The sequence below is a fragment of the Oscarella lobularis genome, chromosome 14 (genome assembly GCF_947507565.1).
Source record: "Oscarella lobularis chromosome 14, ooOscLobu1.1, whole genome shotgun sequence".
Taxonomy (NCBI): Eukaryota; Metazoa; Porifera; class Homoscleromorpha; order Homosclerophorida; family Oscarellidae; genus Oscarella; species Oscarella lobularis.
The window spans coordinates 1,901,006-1,916,318 of NC_089188.1; the positions used below are offsets into that span (position 1 = coordinate 1,901,006).

Sequence of the window (15,313 nt, forward strand, 5' to 3'; positions counted from 1 at the left end):
GACACACAAAATGGCGAAGCATCTTCAATTCGCGTCTAGAACGATCATGGTGGGTCGAAATACCGTCGATGCCGCCTACAGGAGTCTAACGCGACGTCTCGTATCGGAGGGAATCAACGATAAAGTGTCGCGTGGCCGCTATTTCGAAAGACCGACGAAACTGCGCGAACGAATAGAATACGAAACATGCAATCGGGTCTACAACAGAGAAATGAAGCGGCGCATACAATTTCTAGCGCGAAAACGTCGACCGAAAGTCGAAGAAACGAACTGGCAGTTGTAGGGAAAGAAATTAGGAATTACGTTGCCGTGGTTACATTAAAATAAGCCGTGTACTGTTCGTCGACCATTTCGTTGATCGGTTGCAGTAGATAGGCGCGATTCTTACCTTTCGCGACGAAGCTGTACGGTTTGTACTCGAAATTCGGCGTTTCCATGGCGAACGTGCTCGCCTTGGCGAAATCGTCGCCGTCTTGAAATTTCGCCACGTGAAGGGGCGTGTATCCTCGTAGCAACGCCGTACTGATCGAAACGTAGTAGCCCGGCATATTGAGAGGTTCCAAGGAGAACGAGTTCGACGCGTTGACTAAACCCGGAACTTGACGAAACGTCGACGTTGCGTTGAAATCGGCGGAGTCATTCGACGACTGCACCAGAATTTGAGAATTCGTATACGTTACGTAATAGTCCGGGTAATTCACGCTAGCCATTCGGACGAGCGTCTCATTTTTCGACGACTGGATTTTCGTGATGATGAACGTCGAATCGGGAGCGTCAGTACCCAGGGTGACATTGATAAGAGATATCCAACCAGCAAATCCCGAGTGACGTATGAATTGTTTAGGCGCTGACGAATCGGCGTTGTAGAGAGCGATTGAATTCAGTTGCCTGTCATAGTCCACTGGATGAACCCACGACGACAGATCGCTCTTATTGCCAATCAGATCGTATTCTTTAGTCGTGATTCCGCACAGGAGAAGAGGCCCGTAGAGAATCGCAACTAGATTCGCATACTCTGACCTATCGTCTTCGATGCGTTCGTATCTTAGTATGGGATCCATTGATAAAGCGATGACGTCTCCCGATTTCCATTTGCTATTGATTTCGAGATAGGAACCAATTTCTATGTTCGACGTCGTCACTGGGTTTCCGTTCAGAGTCGCCTTCACGCTTTGCACTTGAGCCCAAAACGGAATGCGAATCCATATGGACGAAGTCGTGACCGCCGATGACGTTTCGACGGTCACTTGGACGCTGACCAAGTCCTTTCCGGGAACCAATGAATTGTTCGTCGCGAGGGGAAAATTCGACTCTTGTTTCAGAGTCAAATTTCCCTGATCCCACGTAACGGTGCTAGGCACGAATTGATTGATCCAAATATTGGCCCCGTCGAAATCGTGAAAATAGATAGAATCGCCCAATTTCGACCAGCTCTCTATGCCCGTACCGTAGCAGCACCAAAAACTATCAAACGGCGTACCCCAGCCGTGAGCAGCGCTCGGCTTGCTCAACCCAGGGCCGAGCGGATTCATGTACAAAGACACGCCTGGCGCATTGGGTCGCTGAATTCCGATTATTCCATTGAGAATGGCACGCTCGTAGAACTCAGCCAAATGAGGACTCGCATTCCACTGCCATATGTGACGAGCCACCTTGAGAATATTGTACTGAGTGCAAGTCTCTTCCGTACCACCCTAAAAAGAATATGAGTGCTTACACAGGGCTCAATGGGCGCTGCTATAAATGAATCATACATTCAATGTGTCGCCGAGCCTGTGTGGCGAACCCCAATGCTCGTTGTCGTTGCTTCCCCCCGTCGCGTACGTTCGAGTCGACGTCAAGAGGTTGAAGAAGAATTCGGTAATTTGCCTATAGGTCGGATCGCCGGTCACTTCGTGTCGCCGCGCCGCGCCAATCACTTCGGGAATGTGAGTATTCGCGTGGAGGCCGGTCAGTTCGTCTTGTCCTGAGGCGAGCGGTCCCATGAGGACGGGCTTGTCAAATAGATGAGCCATGGCGAGATGATTAGGATCTTTCGTCACGTTGTAGATGTTGTACATGATTTCGTTCATGCCGCCGAATTCGTTATTGAGAATATTGTACCACCACGATATCGTGTTATTGGCTATGACTTTATCGATTCGAGATTTGAAGTAGTTCGCTATTTTGACCACCATGTCAAAAGGAGACTGATTACCTTAATCGCAATCGTCTTTTTATGTCTAAATATATATCTATTTTATTTTACCAGTGATTCTGTACTGATCAAAGAGCCCCGCCATGATTTTATGTATGGTATAGTAGGGAGCCCAGACTGGCTTCAAATTCTCCAAGCGATCAAACCAAGACGTCGGAAAAGCGGCCAAATACCCCGTACCGATCTTATCCTGACATTTTCCCAACTCCGTCACAACGTACTCCATGTTCTTTTTAATCTAAGCGCAAAACAAAATTTTCGTCGTTCTTACGTTCTAAGACGAGAAGCGTCTCACTTGCGCATTTCCCGTGCTAGCCCACATCATCGCCGTGGCGCTCATGTAATGGCCAACAAAGTGACCGCGCACTTCGACATTGGGCGCCTCCCATCCTCCGTACGGTTGAGCCGTGGTATTGATACCCGCGTTCACTCTGAAACTATACAGAAGCCGATCGGGATCCAACATGAGAAGATACTTCAAATTGAGCGCTTGAGCGTCATAATAAGACGAGCCTTCGCTCAAGCGAACCGAATTCAAATCAAAGTAGACGGCTTTCTTGTTGTCAACGGCAATGGCGTAAAGCAGAGAAGACAAGAGAACGACGACAGCAAAGCGAAACATTCGCCTCGATGCTCGACTCCTCTCCAACATCACGTGACATCAAAAAAACAAACGGCATCCCACAAACGGGGGGACCCCCCCCCCCAAGCCCTATCTCCTGGTCCTTGTAAGCCAAGAAACCGAAACACGCTCTGACTAGCGTCACATGATTTTGAAAGTAAAAGATACACTCCCCCCCCATTCACAACAAGGCCCAAGCTCCCTCGCTACAAACGACAGCCAAGCGCAGGAAAAAAATTTTTCAGTAGCCGCATACCTGTACAAAATACTTAACACTTCGTGTCGGCCAATCCGGTCTCCTCCTCTCCGTTGTCGTTGTCGTCGTCGTCTCCATCTATTGGCGACGGAGGCATTCGTAGAATATCGCCGACGCCGCTGTAGTCTCGCACCGGGGACCCGATCAGAGGCGTCGTTTCCGACTCCGTGTTTCTGTTGTCGTTCGTCGTTCCGTCGCCCGTCGTCGTCGTGTCGAACGTGAACGAGCCGAACGAGCTCTCCAAGTCGCTCGACATCGACGTCTGATCGCCGGACATCTCCTCGCACGTTCCGTTGTCGAGGATGCGACGTTTGCAGACGGGGCATTGTCGCTTGCTGCGCGTCAGCCACGGATCGACGCACTTGGAATGATAGACTAATAAAAATGATTTTTTCGTTGTATAATAATAATGGAAATACGTGTGCCCTCGGCCTCCCCCCCTCCCCTTAGGCTTACTGTGCTGGCATGGCAACACGCGAATTTTATCGCCGTTCTTGTAATCCTCCAAACAGATTGCGCATGACTCCTCTCGATCCGTTCCTGAAAAAACAGAAGACCAATGGAGAAACGTGCATATGCATGTTATGACCACCTGTCTAATGTGTCTATTGCAAGAGTTCCCAAAATAAGTTTAATGCAAAAGAAGCTGGGCCCCCCCCTGGATTTTTAATACGCACGCAAGTCCATCCTACCTTCTTTGTATCTCCTAGTCGGAATTTTCTTCAGGCTGGCTCTGGGAAACCTCCAGCGACGAACGTGCCGTCTGTGACTGACAACTTTGACGATCTAGAGAAAGAGGGCGTCGCGTGTAAAGTGGCAAAAGGGGCGTCAATTCCATCACTTCTCACCACAAAAGTGACGGTGAGAAAGATGCACAGTCCCACGATCACAGAAAACGGAACCAAGTAAACGTCCCACGAAAGATAAAAGTCTTCCTGCGTCAATTGCACAATAACAGAAGCGCTATAAGAGAAGACAAAAAAACGCAGTAGTAGTAGTAGTAACGTAGCAGAGGATAAATCATTGGGACTCTACTTCTGAGTTCCCACTGCATGCTCCTTCAAATAATCTCCCGTGTCCTTGGTGACCATAGTCGAAGGTATCAGAACATACCTCGCTTCTAAAGAACCACGATCGCCTTTTTAGGTAAATCAAAACAACAGAAGACTTCTTTTTCTCACCGTCTCCGCCTCCCATCGGTTCCAAATTATTGTCTCCGTTTACCACGACAACGGCGTGATAGTTCGCATTCTGACAATGCACGACCTAGATAGAATGAAAAACCAAAGTCGATTGCTTTACAAAAAAAAAAAACGAGACCTCGCCCCCTCCGCCCACCTTCGTATCAAAATTGCAGTCGCCCCGATCGACGATCGCGAACCAGCCGTACGGATCGTCTTCGCCGGACTTAGGCGCCTCTTTGACTTCTTCGCAAGCGTTCGAAGGCGTTGCGTAGGCCAATTTTCCCTTGGGATAGCGATCGCGATAGCGTGCGAGGAAACGACGAGCGATTTACCAAGAAGTTGTCCGGTATCGGAGGCCCGAACGACGCGGCGATCGATTTGAACTGTATCGTCGTGTTGTTGGGGAAGTACTAAGGGAGAAAGAAGCGGTTTTTAGATGACCACGCCTACGGATCATGAGTTGCGTTCTCGTTTTGAGTTGGTTTGCGAGTCGATTTCGCGTCCCCAGCGAAGCGCTCACCACGTAGACTTTCGCCTCGACGGATCCGAGTGCGTATATTACGAAGAGAACGAGACCGAGTCGTGTAAATGCCATTGCTTGCTTGCGCATGCTCTTCAAATGATAATGAATAATAGAATGGCAAACGATATAATTTTAGATAGATGTATTTCATTAGAAAAAATTAACAAAACATTGAAAACAAAAAAATAGAACAAATTATTAACTGCCACAGCTTACTCTGTAGATTTTAAAAATCTTGCACACAACAGATAAATTTAGAATCTAGCCAAAGCTTTTCCTACGTCCGCCGGTGAAAACACGCGATTGATAGGTTTTTCGGGCGTAGCATTTTTGTAGTAAAATTCCCGAGCTTTCGTCCAATTAAAATTGCAATAGAATCCAGTGCGAACCTTTTTCTTGATGAAAAGGCGTTCGCCGAAATCCCAAACGTGCTCGCCGTTTTGAAGCTTGTTCGAACCACAGTCAACCGTCTTTTCCATAATCTGGTCTTGAGATATTGCATTGCATCTGCCGCCGAGCCACGTCTTACAGAGACTAGCTTCTTCTTTTTCCTCCGCTTCCCAGTACGTAAAACCATTGTCTTCGACGCATTTGACTCTGTAGGAACAGAGCGTTTGCTTCTTGTCTGTATCCTTAGCGAAAGTTGTGAATTCGTAGGGGTCTTCTCGAACTTCGCCGACTTTGCAGCCAAGTGAAGTCGGTTTGGACCCAGCGTTGCCGAAGTACTTTTGCTTGACGACAATCGGAAAGTCTTTTAGGAGGTCCTCGACCTCTTCTGAGGGAAAGGCGCATTGGCGGTGCTTCGATCTTTCCACTCGATTATGGGTCGCATTCGCTGACGACGATTCGTTTAGTGAATTCGTTTCGTTGTGCGGCATTGGCACTGAGTCGGTCACGGGAGCGCACCGAACGAAGCTGAGCGCGACCAGAAGGCATAACACAATGAATTTCATCTGCATAAATCAGGACGCTATAGGTCTTTCTCCCACTGCAAGCTTATCGTTCAACTCACCTGACTCATAATGTTCGTTTGTCTGTCTGTCTGTCTGTCTCTCTCCTTTTGTCTCGATCTTCACAAGATTTTCAGTTGTACTGATTTTGACTGACTCGGCTTGCCCGGTTTTATAGCCGTAGACCGCGGCCGGTCTCGGTCCCGCATTGCATCATTGGGAGTCTCGTGTACCTGACAACCGGCGCGCCCGAGCTGAGCTCCCGGTCGCGGGGGAAAGCCGGAGATTAGACAACGAAGATGACATAAGCGACGCTATAACCATGTCCACAAGCGGTAACAGAAAGCAATTCATATGGAAAGACTAAGAATGTCATGCGGAAGTGATCTAATTATCCTTCCCATGCATCCTTCCGGACTCCCCCATTTGGGTGCGACATCGGAGCGAGGCCCGGGATTTGACATCAAAAAGGGAGGAGATGACCTTTCGCTTCCATCGCTACCCATGCAAACTTTCTCTTATTGAATTGACTTCCACTAGTTCGCACGCCACGCGGCGCACTGGGCCATTATCGTAATCGAGGGTCTAGCGGCAAGGTCGCCGGGTCGGGGAGAATTCCTAACGTCCCTTCATTAAGTCTGTCTATTTTAATAGAGTGAAAGTTTGTAAGTACTAAAGTATTTTGAATATCGATTGCGAATACTTTCGCGTCTACGCCCTCTAGCTCTCCCCTTGATGGCCCGCCCACGGTTTCCTCTGCTTTTCCTCCATCGCAACGTCGACTCGCAACGCCGACTCGCAACGCCGACTCGCAACAACAAATGAAAGGGTGAACGGTCGCAAGAGTAAAAATACTATTCTGCTTCTTATTTGCGGGGCACACGGGGGCAGTAGGTGGAATATTCTTCTTCCAAATTCAGTGCATAAAATACGCCGTCTATACGCCCATTCCCATGCAGATGCATATGGGTCTTTCTTTCTATCTCGAGTCGTCTTCGTTATCGTTGCGCGCGCGCGCGCGGCACTGTCACTTTCAAACATAGTACAGTAAGAGATGAGATTGAAATTTACGAACGGACACGTGATTACTAAACCACGGACTTCACCGCGACGGTGCGATGTGCGTCAGACTTCTGTTCGCCTTCCTCATCGTCCTACTTCTAACCAAAGGGATCAATTCGTGTTCACAGGATAGAGGAAAAAATCGCTGTTATAGGGTAAGTGATAGAACGGGGTCGAGAGGCGTGGTCAAGAAGACTTCACTTTCTATCTGCTAAGCATCGTACATGGACCCTACTTAGCACCCTTGTGCCCCCACAGACAAAGAAAACAACAACGAATGAGTCGAATAGGCCTACTAGTTAGGTTTACGTGTTCTCACGGGGGCGAGAGGGGGCGAGTGCATTGCGCGCGTACGTTAGATAGACAGCAGACCGGAATCGAAAGAGACCGAAACTCTTAAGACTGGCTCTGCAATAACCACTCCTGCCTACTAATTCCGCCGTATTAATTTATTAGAAAAGCGCAAGCAATGCAACCCACTTCGTTTACGACTGCACGACGGGTGAGCGCCTTTGTTTGCGTTTCTAACGTTTTGTTCCCTAAGCTCCGCCTCGCGCACCCGCGTTTTTTCCCTCCCTTTTACTTTAGAGAACGGCTCGATCGCGTGCTCGTGCGCGAAGCAAATCACGGGACATATCGACGGCGATAGCATGCAAATTACCGTTACGGTCAATTGCACCGCTCAAAAGATAGACGTTCTTGAATTTCTCGACAAAGACACATTCGACAAGTTTCCGTGCGTTCCGCCGAACAAAAAATGGCACAATGTCAACGGGACCACGCGGTGCGCAATCGAGCTCAAACGCGGTATACAATACGAAGCTAACGTAAGAAACTTAAACTAGCCGTCTTGTTTTAAGAAACTAAGGTCTCTAATTCTCTTCAGGTTTACTTTGTGCACACAAGAGACCCATGTCCTTGTGGCGACATCGGCAATGATGTAGAATTTTCCGACAATGATGTAGAATTTTCCGACAAATGGAAGCCGCCCCCGGGGCCGCCCTCTATCGCAATGCCATCTACCACCACTACCACCCCCACCACTACTACTATGATCATCCCGACGTCAAATGACCCGCCTACCACTTCGCCTCCTACGTCAATTATTCCAAAATCGTCTCCAGCTACGTCATCGCCTACGTTTACGACTAGCAACGCGACGTCAAATACACCGCCGACTCCTAAACCAGAAAGTGCATCGGTTATTCTTGTCGTTGCCTTGACAACGTCAATCATGCTCGTTTGCGTCACCGCTGTCGCGATAATGCTCTGCGTATTGCGAAGGAAAATCCTACCGACTGTCGACACTCACAACGGAGAACGAGATGATGTCGCCGCATCAGACGAGACGGAGAACGAGATGATGTCGCCGCATCGCGTCGTTTATGTCGTACACGTGCAATACCCGGACGGCAAGAACGGAAAAATTCAGAAATTGTGCGAATGTTTGCGAGAGTACAACATCAAGTGTCAATCGAAATTGATCAATCAGAACGCAATAGCCGAGCGCGGCTATCACGACGCGATACGAGACTATCTCGAACGCGCCGACATCATCCTCGTCTGTCTCGACGCCGAAATGAATCGCTATTGGACGACCGAACCGGTTTTGTCGTGCGAAATCGAAGCCTTAGAGCTCAAGCACGAAATCAACTACATCAAAGTGATCGAACACAGCAACAACAGCTACAAACGACTCGTCTTCGTACTGATGGAAGGCGAGAGCGAGTCGACTGTGCCAAACGAGCCTATACTCAAGGGCGTGCAGCACTATAAGCAAACTAATAGCGACGATCTCGTCGCTCGCATACTGGGGGAAAACCGGTACGTGTGCGACAAGAGGCCCTATAACGAGACGTTCTTTCGCGTGCAAAAGAGCCACAGTTCCGACGTAATACTAAACTGCGGGGGGTCGCTTCACCACGAAAGTGCCGTATAGGAGAGGTTTCGCATAATTATTTACCGAAAAGGCTCGCTACGATAGCGAGTGTAATGTAGAAAATACCTTTATGTTTCCCGCAAAATCTGCCGTCAATATTACCTCTCCTTCGACCTCCTCAATGCCCCTTCCGGCGAAAAGTCCTGGCACGGGAGCAAAGCACGATACCGTGACAACGGCTTCGCCGACTAGAATTTCTCTTTTTTTGTACGGGACGAGATTTTTTTGCATGGTCGACTTTTTACCTTTGAATCTTTCGTAGTAGTCGTTTCGGTCTCTACGAAGTCCCGACGAGAATTTCGAGAATTCGTGATACGTTTTCCACATGTACGAATAGTGATCTTCGGAACCGCAAATGATGAGTCGACCGTCGTGACTAGAGGAAAATAGTCCAAAAAAAAAACGAAGGAGTAAAGGGAAGGAACATCCTACTTGAACGAGGCCCGAATTTGGCTGCTCGAATTGGTGCATCCCTTATACTTGCACGTCAACGAATGATCCTTGAGATCATATAATCGAAGTCGAGAGTCATTGGAAGTAATCAAAACCTGTATCGACTATTTTAATGACGCGAGGGGAGGGGGGGTCCTTCCTACTTTATCTTCGCCGGGCATCGGTTCGATTCCGGCGATCTTGCGTCCCTTTGCGTTTTTACCGCGAGTCGATTTCGCGTGAATTTGGGTGTGATACTTCAAGTGCTACACGGGGGGGGGGGGGGGGGGGGGTGTCTAGACCGTGGGCAAAACGGCCAGCACTTACCTCGGTGTCGTAAAACAAGCATCGTCCGTCGTACGTTCCAGCGACAGCGTACTTTCCACTCAGACAGAAATTGGCTGCCGTGATATAATTACTCGCACCTAAAGGACTTTTTTTACAAAAATCCGAGTTTTCAGTACAGAACGTTTTGACCTTTGGAAATTCCTTCTACTTCGTTCCACAGCGCTACCTTCTTGTCGGGAATGTTCCACAGACGAAGTTTTCCGTCGAGAGAACCTGACAAAAAGTATCGATCATCCTAAAAGAGAGAAAAATTCGAAAACGCGTCTAGAAGATAAACGCGCTCGTCTCTCTACCCTAGGATGGAATGCAATAGCCGTAACGAAGTCGACGTGCTGAAAGCAGCACAAGCACTCCTGACGAGAAATATGCCACAGCCTAATAATAATAATAGTCCAAATAATAGTCACTTGAAAAAATCTTCTCGTTCTCTACCTAACGGTCTTATCCATGGAAGAAGACAGTAGAAAATAATTCTACGTAATATTGTGAGTGAATGCAGAAACGCGTCAGTTAGGTTTGACTTTACTTTGGACCAGGACAAGTCGAGTACGTCGGACGTGTGACCGTGGTAACTACAGAAGGATTGCGGTTCAAACGGCTCGTCTTCGTGACTACAAGCTTCGGTTCCCGCTTCGTTCTTTTGAACGGGTTTCGTTTCTCCTTCGCCCTTGTTGGCGTCGATGCCGTATTTGACTCTCAATTCCCTAAAATAGGAGTGCGCCTCCTTGAGAACAAAAATTCTCTAAGAACGGGATATATAGGCTAATAATCAAGAAAACGGATAATCGTTATTAATTCATTACAACGACGTTGTCTTGACCGGCGGTTGCCTGAGAAACGCGACGACGTTAGCAACACACAAAAAAACTGCGCTACACGTACGAGAAGTCGGCCACAAGACGAGAATTTCATCGTCCAAACAGCTCCCTATTGAGAAAACCGTGGATGTCGTAGATTAATTAAAATTAAAAGGATGAACGTACTACGTGTTCGCCACTCAAATTCTGCTTCATTTGCAGTTCCTGAAAAGCGTAGGGACCCTTGTGATGAGACGACGGTTTTACCTGAAAAAAAAACAAACCATCGCTAGGAAAAAAACCGAGAGACGCTACGTCACCCAAACGTACTCGCACGGTATTCGTATCCGGTGGAGACTCATCTTCGCTCGGTTCAGCATCGTCTCCAAACACTTTAAACATTTCACCAATAAAAAAATTGACTACACGGAAGCGCCGCCTCTCTCTCTCTCTTACTCTCTCCCTTCACTTGCTTCAATTTGTCCTTCGTCTTCGCTATAAAATTCTTAATTTTCCTACGCCTGATAGAGAAATACATATAGGAATTCCTTTACAAAACGTTATTCGCCCACGCACGCTTTTCCTTTCTCTTTTGATTTCTTTCCGCCCCCGTCTGTAGCCGTCGCAGCGCCGCCGCGCTTCTCGTCGTCCGACCCGCCCGTCTCGGCCAAATTCTGCATACTAAAAAATCAATAGAAATTTATAAAGAGATCAAATAAAAAGAAAAAGACTCCCCCCAAATTCTTCGCACCTGACATATTCCGAAGTAAGTCTCATGATGTGAAGAGAAAGGGGATTCACCCCCTTGGCTATTTTCTCCTCGGCAACGCTCAGACTCATCGTTTCTCCGGTATCGAGATTTTTCACGGAAACCTGTTCCAATATTTCCTAGAAAAAGAAAATCCCCCCACACACACCTCAGTCTCGCAACGACGTGGACCACATCCCCCCTCCCCCCCAGACCTTGTCTGTGAAAGGTCTTCCGGATGCTGACATCAATCGCGGTCTCTCGATTTCCTTTTGAACTATGACGACTCTGTCTGGGATTTCGTTCACCGCGGCGACCGTAAGATCTTCCTTGCTATCAAACTTTCCCGCCGTCGCCAACGTCGTCGTCGTCGTCGTCGCCTCGCTTCGCTTCAATTCCTCAATTCGTTCTAATCCCCCTGACCCCGCCCCTGACTTCTTTTTTCGTCTCGGTGGAGCGATCGGGACGTTTTCCGTCTAAAGACGATTCAACTCGTGATTTGGCGTTTATTTCTTTTTTTTTCTCGCCTCCTCCCCGATCGTGCACTCTACGTTTTCCGGAGTTTTGGCTTTCTTTTTCTCGTCGAGTTCGCTGTCGACGCCGATTTCGGTTTCCTTCTCGTTTTTTGCCGTTACTCCGTCGTTTTGCACCTCTTCGCTACTTTGGGTCGCTTTCTCGAGTTCTCCTGCGCTTTCGTTCGCTTCGTTTCGCGGCGATTCGCTGAATAGGATCGTTTGTCTATCACCTGCGGGGCCCCTCAACATCGCAAATGCCTTACGCGTTCGTAATACTCTCCTCCGCGTCGAAGAACTCGCTTTCCGACTCGCTGTCGTCCATTTCTATTCGTTTTTGACACAACACGTGAGAAACGCTGCTCGACTCCCGGATCGACAACAAGTTGTCTACAGATACAGAGGTCTACAGTAGTATTCGTTCGAATATTCTGCCAGCGAGAAGGGGAAATAGACCATAAGGAATAAGTTACACGTGATCACGAAATGGCCACTTCGGAAGTCGCCCTCAAACTTCGAAAGAAGGTGCGCGATCGGCACGAAATGCCCGAAGAGGCCACAGAAGAGACGGAAGATCTCTGGGATACAAAGTGCGTGCATTTTCGTACAGTCTCTGCTAAAGAGAGAATTGGATAGAGAGAGGAATCCACACTAGCCCTAATGTTTACAGAAAGGTGTGTCCCTACGGCTTTCAAAGACCGGACGATTTCGATTACGTCGCGTACAATCGATTTCTACGGCACTACGCGCCTATCCTGAAACGACGCGAAAAAAAGTGGGCGAGCCTGTTGAAACACGGCTTCGGTCTCGAACTCGTGACGCGAAAAAAATGTGACGCGTGCATCACGTGACGCTTTTAGTTGAGAATTTGTTCTCTAGTGAGGAGATACATAAGGAAGGGTATTAGTAAGGAGTACCGTTGTCGCGTTTGGCTGTCCGTGAGCGGTGCTCTGAAGAGGATGGAGTCGAATCGTGGTTTGTATCAAACTGTGCTGAAAGGAGAAAGAGATGCTGCAGTAGTCGAGGCAATTAAAATGGGTACGTACACCTGGACGTTTTGGTTGGGGTATTAGGTAGATTGGATTTAGATATTCGACGGACTTTTCCAGATAATGTTCGGTTTGCTCATGACACCAAAGGAAATTTGCTTGGGTCATTAGAAAATGTGCTAACGGCGTATGCTCATTACAATAAGAAAGTTGGCTATTGTCAGGTCAGTCGTATGCATAGGAACTACCATCAGTACCTATCTCTTCCATTGACTGTCATGCCAGGGGTTGAATTTTGTAGCAGGTATGCTACTGTTAGTTGCGGAAACAGAAGAAGAGGCGTTTTGGCTTCTACTTGTTCTAGTAGAGAAAATACTTCCAGAGAGTAAGGCTAATTAATTGTTTGTCAGCCACCTCAGTTGAAATGTGAAATTCTAGATTATTACAATCTTAGGGGCGTTTGGATAGACATAGGCGTTCTAAAAACAATAATGGAGTACATACGCAGTAATGACAAACATACCCTTATTTCATACTTCGTCTGCATAGGGAAAGACTGCCTCTCTTATTGAATCATTTCGACGCAAACGGAATCGATTTAAATATCGTTGCTGCTCGTTGGTTCATCTGTCTTTTTGTAGACGTTCTACACGCTGAAGTGCAGTAGAACCCCACTATAAGGACCACCCTGATGATTCCTTTTTTTGTAGACTCTCCTACGAGTATGGGATTGCCTCTTCAACGAAGGATCCGTCATCCTTTTTCGCGTCGCTCTGACGTTATTGATACAAAGCGAGAAAGAGATACTCGCGTGCGAAGATCTCAACGAAATACTGACGGCGTACAAAGTAAAGCGATAGACAAACGTGAACACTCCTAAAAGCATTCTCATCATTAGAAAATCGGAAACAAAACGTTTGACTGCCACGCCTTCACGCTGAGCCTTTTTCAGCTGCCGGAAAAGCTCAAACGAAAGCAAATCGACTTAGCGCGAAAACGTCAGAGCGATTCAGCTACATAGTTGTATTTCTACACAAAGACACAGACGAAAGACAACGCAAATCACACACAAATTTCAAGACGAGTGCAAAATCGGTTAGTTCACCCATTTTTTTTATTTCATGTTTGTGTGCTTCTAAACTGATTGATATCCGCCCTTATTGTTCCTACTTCTTCCAATGAGGTAAGCTATAAGAACGACAAGAACCAGAGCGGCAAGAGCACAGCCCACGGCAATGGGCACAATGTTATTGGTCACGTAGTCGGCGTCACAGCGATTGGCTAAGAACATAATTCACAATAAATAGTCAGACCAAGGCAATAATATCAATTGCATTTCTTTTTTTTTATTATTTTACCTGATTTCGAATACCCCTTGGCGACATCTCCAAATGCCTCAATCATCACATCTTTCATTGCTAGCGTCGCCTTCTTCTTATCATTCGTATGTAAGATCTCATCTGTTGTCGCATTGCACACCAAGTAAGAGCCCAGAGGAACTTTCTGCGTATCTGAATTCGTTGTGTTGGCGACATTCATGAAATCCACTTTGCCTTGATCGATAAAAAAATCGATTAGTGCATTTTCTAATAATTACCAGCAATCATTGTCTCACTTTGATCAAATGCATTGGGTAACTTTGACATGTCAATCTCAACCATGGTAGTGTTGATATACCAATGATCATTCTTTTTAGTGGTCTATGAATTAATTAATTAATTGCCTAAATAATTACTAAATTTCATTCTCTCTTACATTCAAAACAAAGTCGAACGTAAGCGTGTACGTATCATTGAACAAAATGACCAGCGACGACGCGTTTGTGTGATTCTTCATGGACACTTCCGGACAAGATCCCCTCAAATGCGTTACGCCCTTTATATTCCCGAAGTTCTGCGTCACGTTTTGATGTCTCGACGCGTTCTTCCCACTCTTTTCTTTCACCTGAAGTGACCCCGCCCACACAATTATGAATAAATCGTTCATTCATTTCCCCCCATTCACCTCGTACTGAAACGACAGCTGGAGAGCGGCGACAAACCGAATGCAAGTCTCGTTCTTGTTATTCGCAAAGTCGTAGGCCGACGCTGCGAAAGAAGGCTGCGTCGGAGTCGGAGCTTTAGTCGATGGAGCTTTGGTCGACGGAGCTTTGGTCGTCGATGGAGCTTTGGTCGATGGAGCTTTGGTCGTCGTTGGAGCTTTAGTCGATGGAGCTTTGGTCGTCGTTGGAGCTTTGGTCGATGGAGCTTTAGTCGTCGTTGGAGCTTTGGTTGATGGAGCTTTAGTCGTTGGAGGATTGGTCGTTGGAGCTTTCGTTGTCGGCGCTTTTGTTGTTGGCGCCGCCGCCGTCGAGGGATTTTCGGTTTCTGCCGCGTACGCGGCGATGAGGAGGTCTAGAAACGAGAGGAGGATTTCGAAAAAGGAGAAAATGAAGTCGTTCGGTTCGCCCGTTCGCGATCGATTCGATCGTTCCGTTCGATCGAGTCGCGTGGCGCGGGGCCCCCGGACGCGAAGAAAGCGTTCGCTTTCTTCTGCAGAGCGTTTCGCTCTCGGTTACGCACGTGCGAGGGCTATTAGGAAGAGATGGGATAGCTTCATTGTTCTGTAGCGACTTGCGAGAGTGACGAAGCAAAAATGGCGGAAAGCATGTGATTCAGTTGCGTCACGCTACAATCCCGTGAAGTTTGAATAAAAGCCCGGATTCGTTCGCTTCCGCTTTCAGTAAACGTCCGCACCCAGCCATCCCGGATAGAA

General features: G+C 47.6%; 7 protein-coding genes across 8 annotated transcripts; 2 read left to right on the forward strand and 5 right to left on the reverse strand.

Moving 5' to 3' along the window:
- Window positions 1–173: 173 nt before the first annotated feature.
- LOC136195591 (uncharacterized) lies at window positions 174–2,884 on the reverse strand. Its single transcript, XM_065984973.1, has 4 exons — window positions 2,493–2,884; window positions 2,249–2,435; window positions 1,755–2,197; window positions 174–1,694 (listed from the first exon to the last, which is right to left on the reverse strand). The coding sequence occupies exons 1-4, from the start codon at window positions 2,847–2,849 to the stop codon at window positions 300–302; spliced, it is 2,382 nt and encodes a 793-aa protein (XP_065841045.1). The 5' UTR covers window positions 2,850–2,884; the 3' UTR covers window positions 174–299.
- A 64-nt stretch (window positions 2,885–2,948) lies between these two features.
- LOC136195594 (E3 ubiquitin-protein ligase RNF13-like) lies at window positions 2,949–4,868 on the reverse strand. The gene is made up of 9 exons (XM_065984976.1): window positions 4,780–4,868; window positions 4,592–4,669; window positions 4,414–4,542; window positions 4,257–4,341; window positions 4,111–4,195; window positions 3,924–4,038; window positions 3,768–3,861; window positions 3,532–3,615; window positions 2,949–3,450 (listed from the first exon to the last, which is right to left on the reverse strand). Exons 1-9 carry the CDS (start codon window positions 4,852–4,854, stop codon window positions 3,089–3,091), a joined length of 1,107 nt encoding a protein of 368 aa, XP_065841048.1. The 5' UTR covers window positions 4,855–4,868; the 3' UTR covers window positions 2,949–3,088.
- A 90-nt stretch (window positions 4,869–4,958) lies between these two features.
- LOC136195349 (uncharacterized) lies at window positions 4,959–8,613 on the reverse strand. Its single transcript, XM_065984665.1, has 2 exons — window positions 5,795–8,613; window positions 4,959–5,735 (listed from the first exon to the last, which is right to left on the reverse strand). The coding sequence occupies exons 1-2, from the start codon at window positions 5,801–5,803 to the stop codon at window positions 5,037–5,039; spliced, it is 708 nt and encodes a 235-aa protein (XP_065840737.1). The 5' UTR covers window positions 5,804–8,613; the 3' UTR covers window positions 4,959–5,036.
- On the forward strand, window positions 6,207–9,063 carry LOC136195338 (uncharacterized). Its single transcript, XM_065984654.1, has 5 exons — window positions 6,207–6,397; window positions 6,457–6,949; window positions 7,251–7,296; window positions 7,383–7,621; window positions 7,681–9,063. Exons 2-5 carry the CDS (start codon window positions 6,851–6,853, stop codon window positions 8,731–8,733), a joined length of 1,437 nt encoding a protein of 478 aa, XP_065840726.1. The 5' UTR covers window positions 6,207–6,397; window positions 6,457–6,850; the 3' UTR covers window positions 8,734–9,063.
- On the reverse strand, window positions 8,724–11,941 carry LOC136195337 (WD repeat-containing protein 44-like). 2 transcript variants are annotated; one of them, XM_065984651.1, is made up of 19 exons: window positions 11,837–11,941; window positions 11,586–11,778; window positions 11,274–11,534; window positions 11,062–11,198; window positions 10,887–10,991; window positions 10,767–10,831; window positions 10,641–10,702; window positions 10,497–10,577; window positions 10,396–10,440; window positions 10,317–10,343; window positions 10,040–10,255; window positions 9,946–9,986; window positions 9,807–9,888; window positions 9,643–9,748; window positions 9,493–9,590; window positions 9,330–9,431; window positions 9,166–9,281; window positions 8,979–9,109; window positions 8,724–8,921 (listed from the first exon to the last, which is right to left on the reverse strand). In XM_065984651.1, the coding sequence occupies exons 1-19, from the start codon at window positions 11,893–11,895 to the stop codon at window positions 8,770–8,772; spliced, it is 2,079 nt and encodes a 692-aa protein (XP_065840723.1). In that variant the 5' UTR covers window positions 11,896–11,941; the 3' UTR covers window positions 8,724–8,769. The 2 variants fall into 2 exon arrangements, with proteins under 2 accessions (XP_065840723.1, XP_065840725.1); XM_065984653.1 differs by having other exon boundaries at window positions 8,724–9,109.
- Window positions 11,330–13,703, forward strand: LOC136195343 (growth hormone-regulated TBC protein 1-like). Its single transcript, XM_065984659.1, has 9 exons — window positions 11,330–12,160; window positions 12,241–12,401; window positions 12,450–12,608; window positions 12,659–12,783; window positions 12,845–12,944; window positions 12,998–13,055; window positions 13,109–13,217; window positions 13,270–13,407; window positions 13,458–13,703. The coding sequence occupies exons 1-9, from the start codon at window positions 12,057–12,059 to the stop codon at window positions 13,578–13,580; spliced, it is 1,077 nt and encodes a 358-aa protein (XP_065840731.1). The 5' UTR covers window positions 11,330–12,056; the 3' UTR covers window positions 13,581–13,703.
- LOC136195345 (lysosome-associated membrane glycoprotein 1-like) lies at window positions 13,568–15,238 on the reverse strand. Its single transcript, XM_065984660.1, has 6 exons — window positions 15,121–15,238; window positions 14,564–14,952; window positions 14,315–14,503; window positions 14,175–14,259; window positions 13,918–14,112; window positions 13,568–13,840 (listed from the first exon to the last, which is right to left on the reverse strand). The coding sequence occupies exons 1-6, from the start codon at window positions 15,155–15,157 to the stop codon at window positions 13,695–13,697; spliced, it is 1,041 nt and encodes a 346-aa protein (XP_065840732.1). The 5' UTR covers window positions 15,158–15,238; the 3' UTR covers window positions 13,568–13,694.
- Between the last annotated feature and the right edge of the window lie 75 nt (window positions 15,239–15,313).

What these genes read in the sequence shown, in the direction of transcription:
- LOC136195343 (XM_065984659.1), top strand. Translation starts at nt 12,057, where the DNA reads ATGGCCACTTCGGAAGTCGCCCTCAAACTTCGAAAGAAGGTGCGCGAT. An exon ending in GAAGATCTCTGGGATACAAA is followed by an intron (nt 12,161 to 12,240) that starts GTGCGTGCATTT and finishes TAATGTTTACAG; the next exon opens with AAAGGTGTGTCCCTACGGCT. An exon ending in TAGACGTTCTACACGCTGAA is followed by an intron (nt 13,218 to 13,269) that starts GTGCAGTAGAAC and finishes CTTTTTTTGTAG; the next exon opens with ACTCTCCTACGAGTATGGGA.
- LOC136195591 (XM_065984973.1), bottom strand. Translation starts at nt 2,849, where the DNA reads ATGTTGGAGAGGAGTCGAGCATCGAGGCGAATGTTTCGCTTTGCTGTC. An exon ending in TGATCAGTACAGAATCACTG is followed by an intron (nt 2,198 to 2,248) that starts GTAAAATAAAAT and finishes ATTGCGATTAAG; the next exon opens with GTAATCAGTCTCCTTTTGAC. An exon ending in GGCTCGGCGACACATTGAAT is followed by an intron (nt 1,695 to 1,754) that starts GTATGATTCATT and finishes TATTCTTTTTAG; the next exon opens with GGTGGTACGGAAGAGACTTG.
- LOC136195594 (XM_065984976.1), bottom strand. Translation starts at nt 4,854, where the DNA reads ATGGCATTTACACGACTCGGTCTCGTTCTCTTCGTAATATACGCACTC. An exon ending in CGATACCGGACAACTTCTTG is followed by an intron (nt 4,543 to 4,591) that starts GTAAATCGCTCG and finishes CGCTATCCCAAG; the next exon opens with GGAAAATTGGCCTACGCAAC. An exon ending in GACTAGGAGATACAAAGAAG is followed by an intron (nt 3,616 to 3,767) that starts GTAGGATGGACT and finishes CTGTTTTTTCAG; the next exon opens with GAACGGATCGAGAGGAGTCA.
- LOC136195345 (XM_065984660.1), bottom strand. Translation starts at nt 15,157, where the DNA reads ATGAAGCTATCCCATCTCTTCCTAATAGCCCTCGCAC. An exon ending in CGTTCGACTTTGTTTTGAAT is followed by an intron (nt 14,260 to 14,314) that starts GTAAGAGAGAAT and finishes ATTAATTCATAG; the next exon opens with ACCACTAAAAAGAATGATCA. An exon ending in ACCCAATGCATTTGATCAAA is followed by an intron (nt 14,113 to 14,174) that starts GTGAGACAATGA and finishes TTATCGATCAAG; the next exon opens with GCAAAGTGGATTTCATGAAT.
- LOC136195337 (XM_065984653.1), bottom strand. Translation starts at nt 11,895, where the DNA reads ATGGACGACAGCGAGTCGGAAAGCGAGTTCTTCGACGCGGAGGAGAGT. An exon ending in ATTTGAGTGGCGAACACGTA is followed by an intron (nt 10,441 to 10,496) that starts GTACGTTCATCC and finishes TTTTCTCAATAG; the next exon opens with GGAGCTGTTTGGACGATGAA. An exon ending in AGTAGAAGGAATTTCCAAAG is followed by an intron (nt 9,591 to 9,642) that starts GTCAAAACGTTC and finishes AAAGTCCTTTAG; the next exon opens with GTGCGAGTAATTATATCACG.
- LOC136195338 (XM_065984654.1), top strand. Translation starts at nt 6,851, where the DNA reads ATGTGCGTCAGACTTCTGTTCGCCTTCCTCATCGTCCTACTTCTAACC. An exon ending in GAAAAAATCGCTGTTATAGG is followed by an intron (nt 6,950 to 7,250) that starts GTAAGTGATAGA and finishes TTAATTTATTAG; the next exon opens with AAAAGCGCAAGCAATGCAAC. An exon ending in GTATACAATACGAAGCTAAC is followed by an intron (nt 7,622 to 7,680) that starts GTAAGAAACTTA and finishes AATTCTCTTCAG; the next exon opens with GTTTACTTTGTGCACACAAG.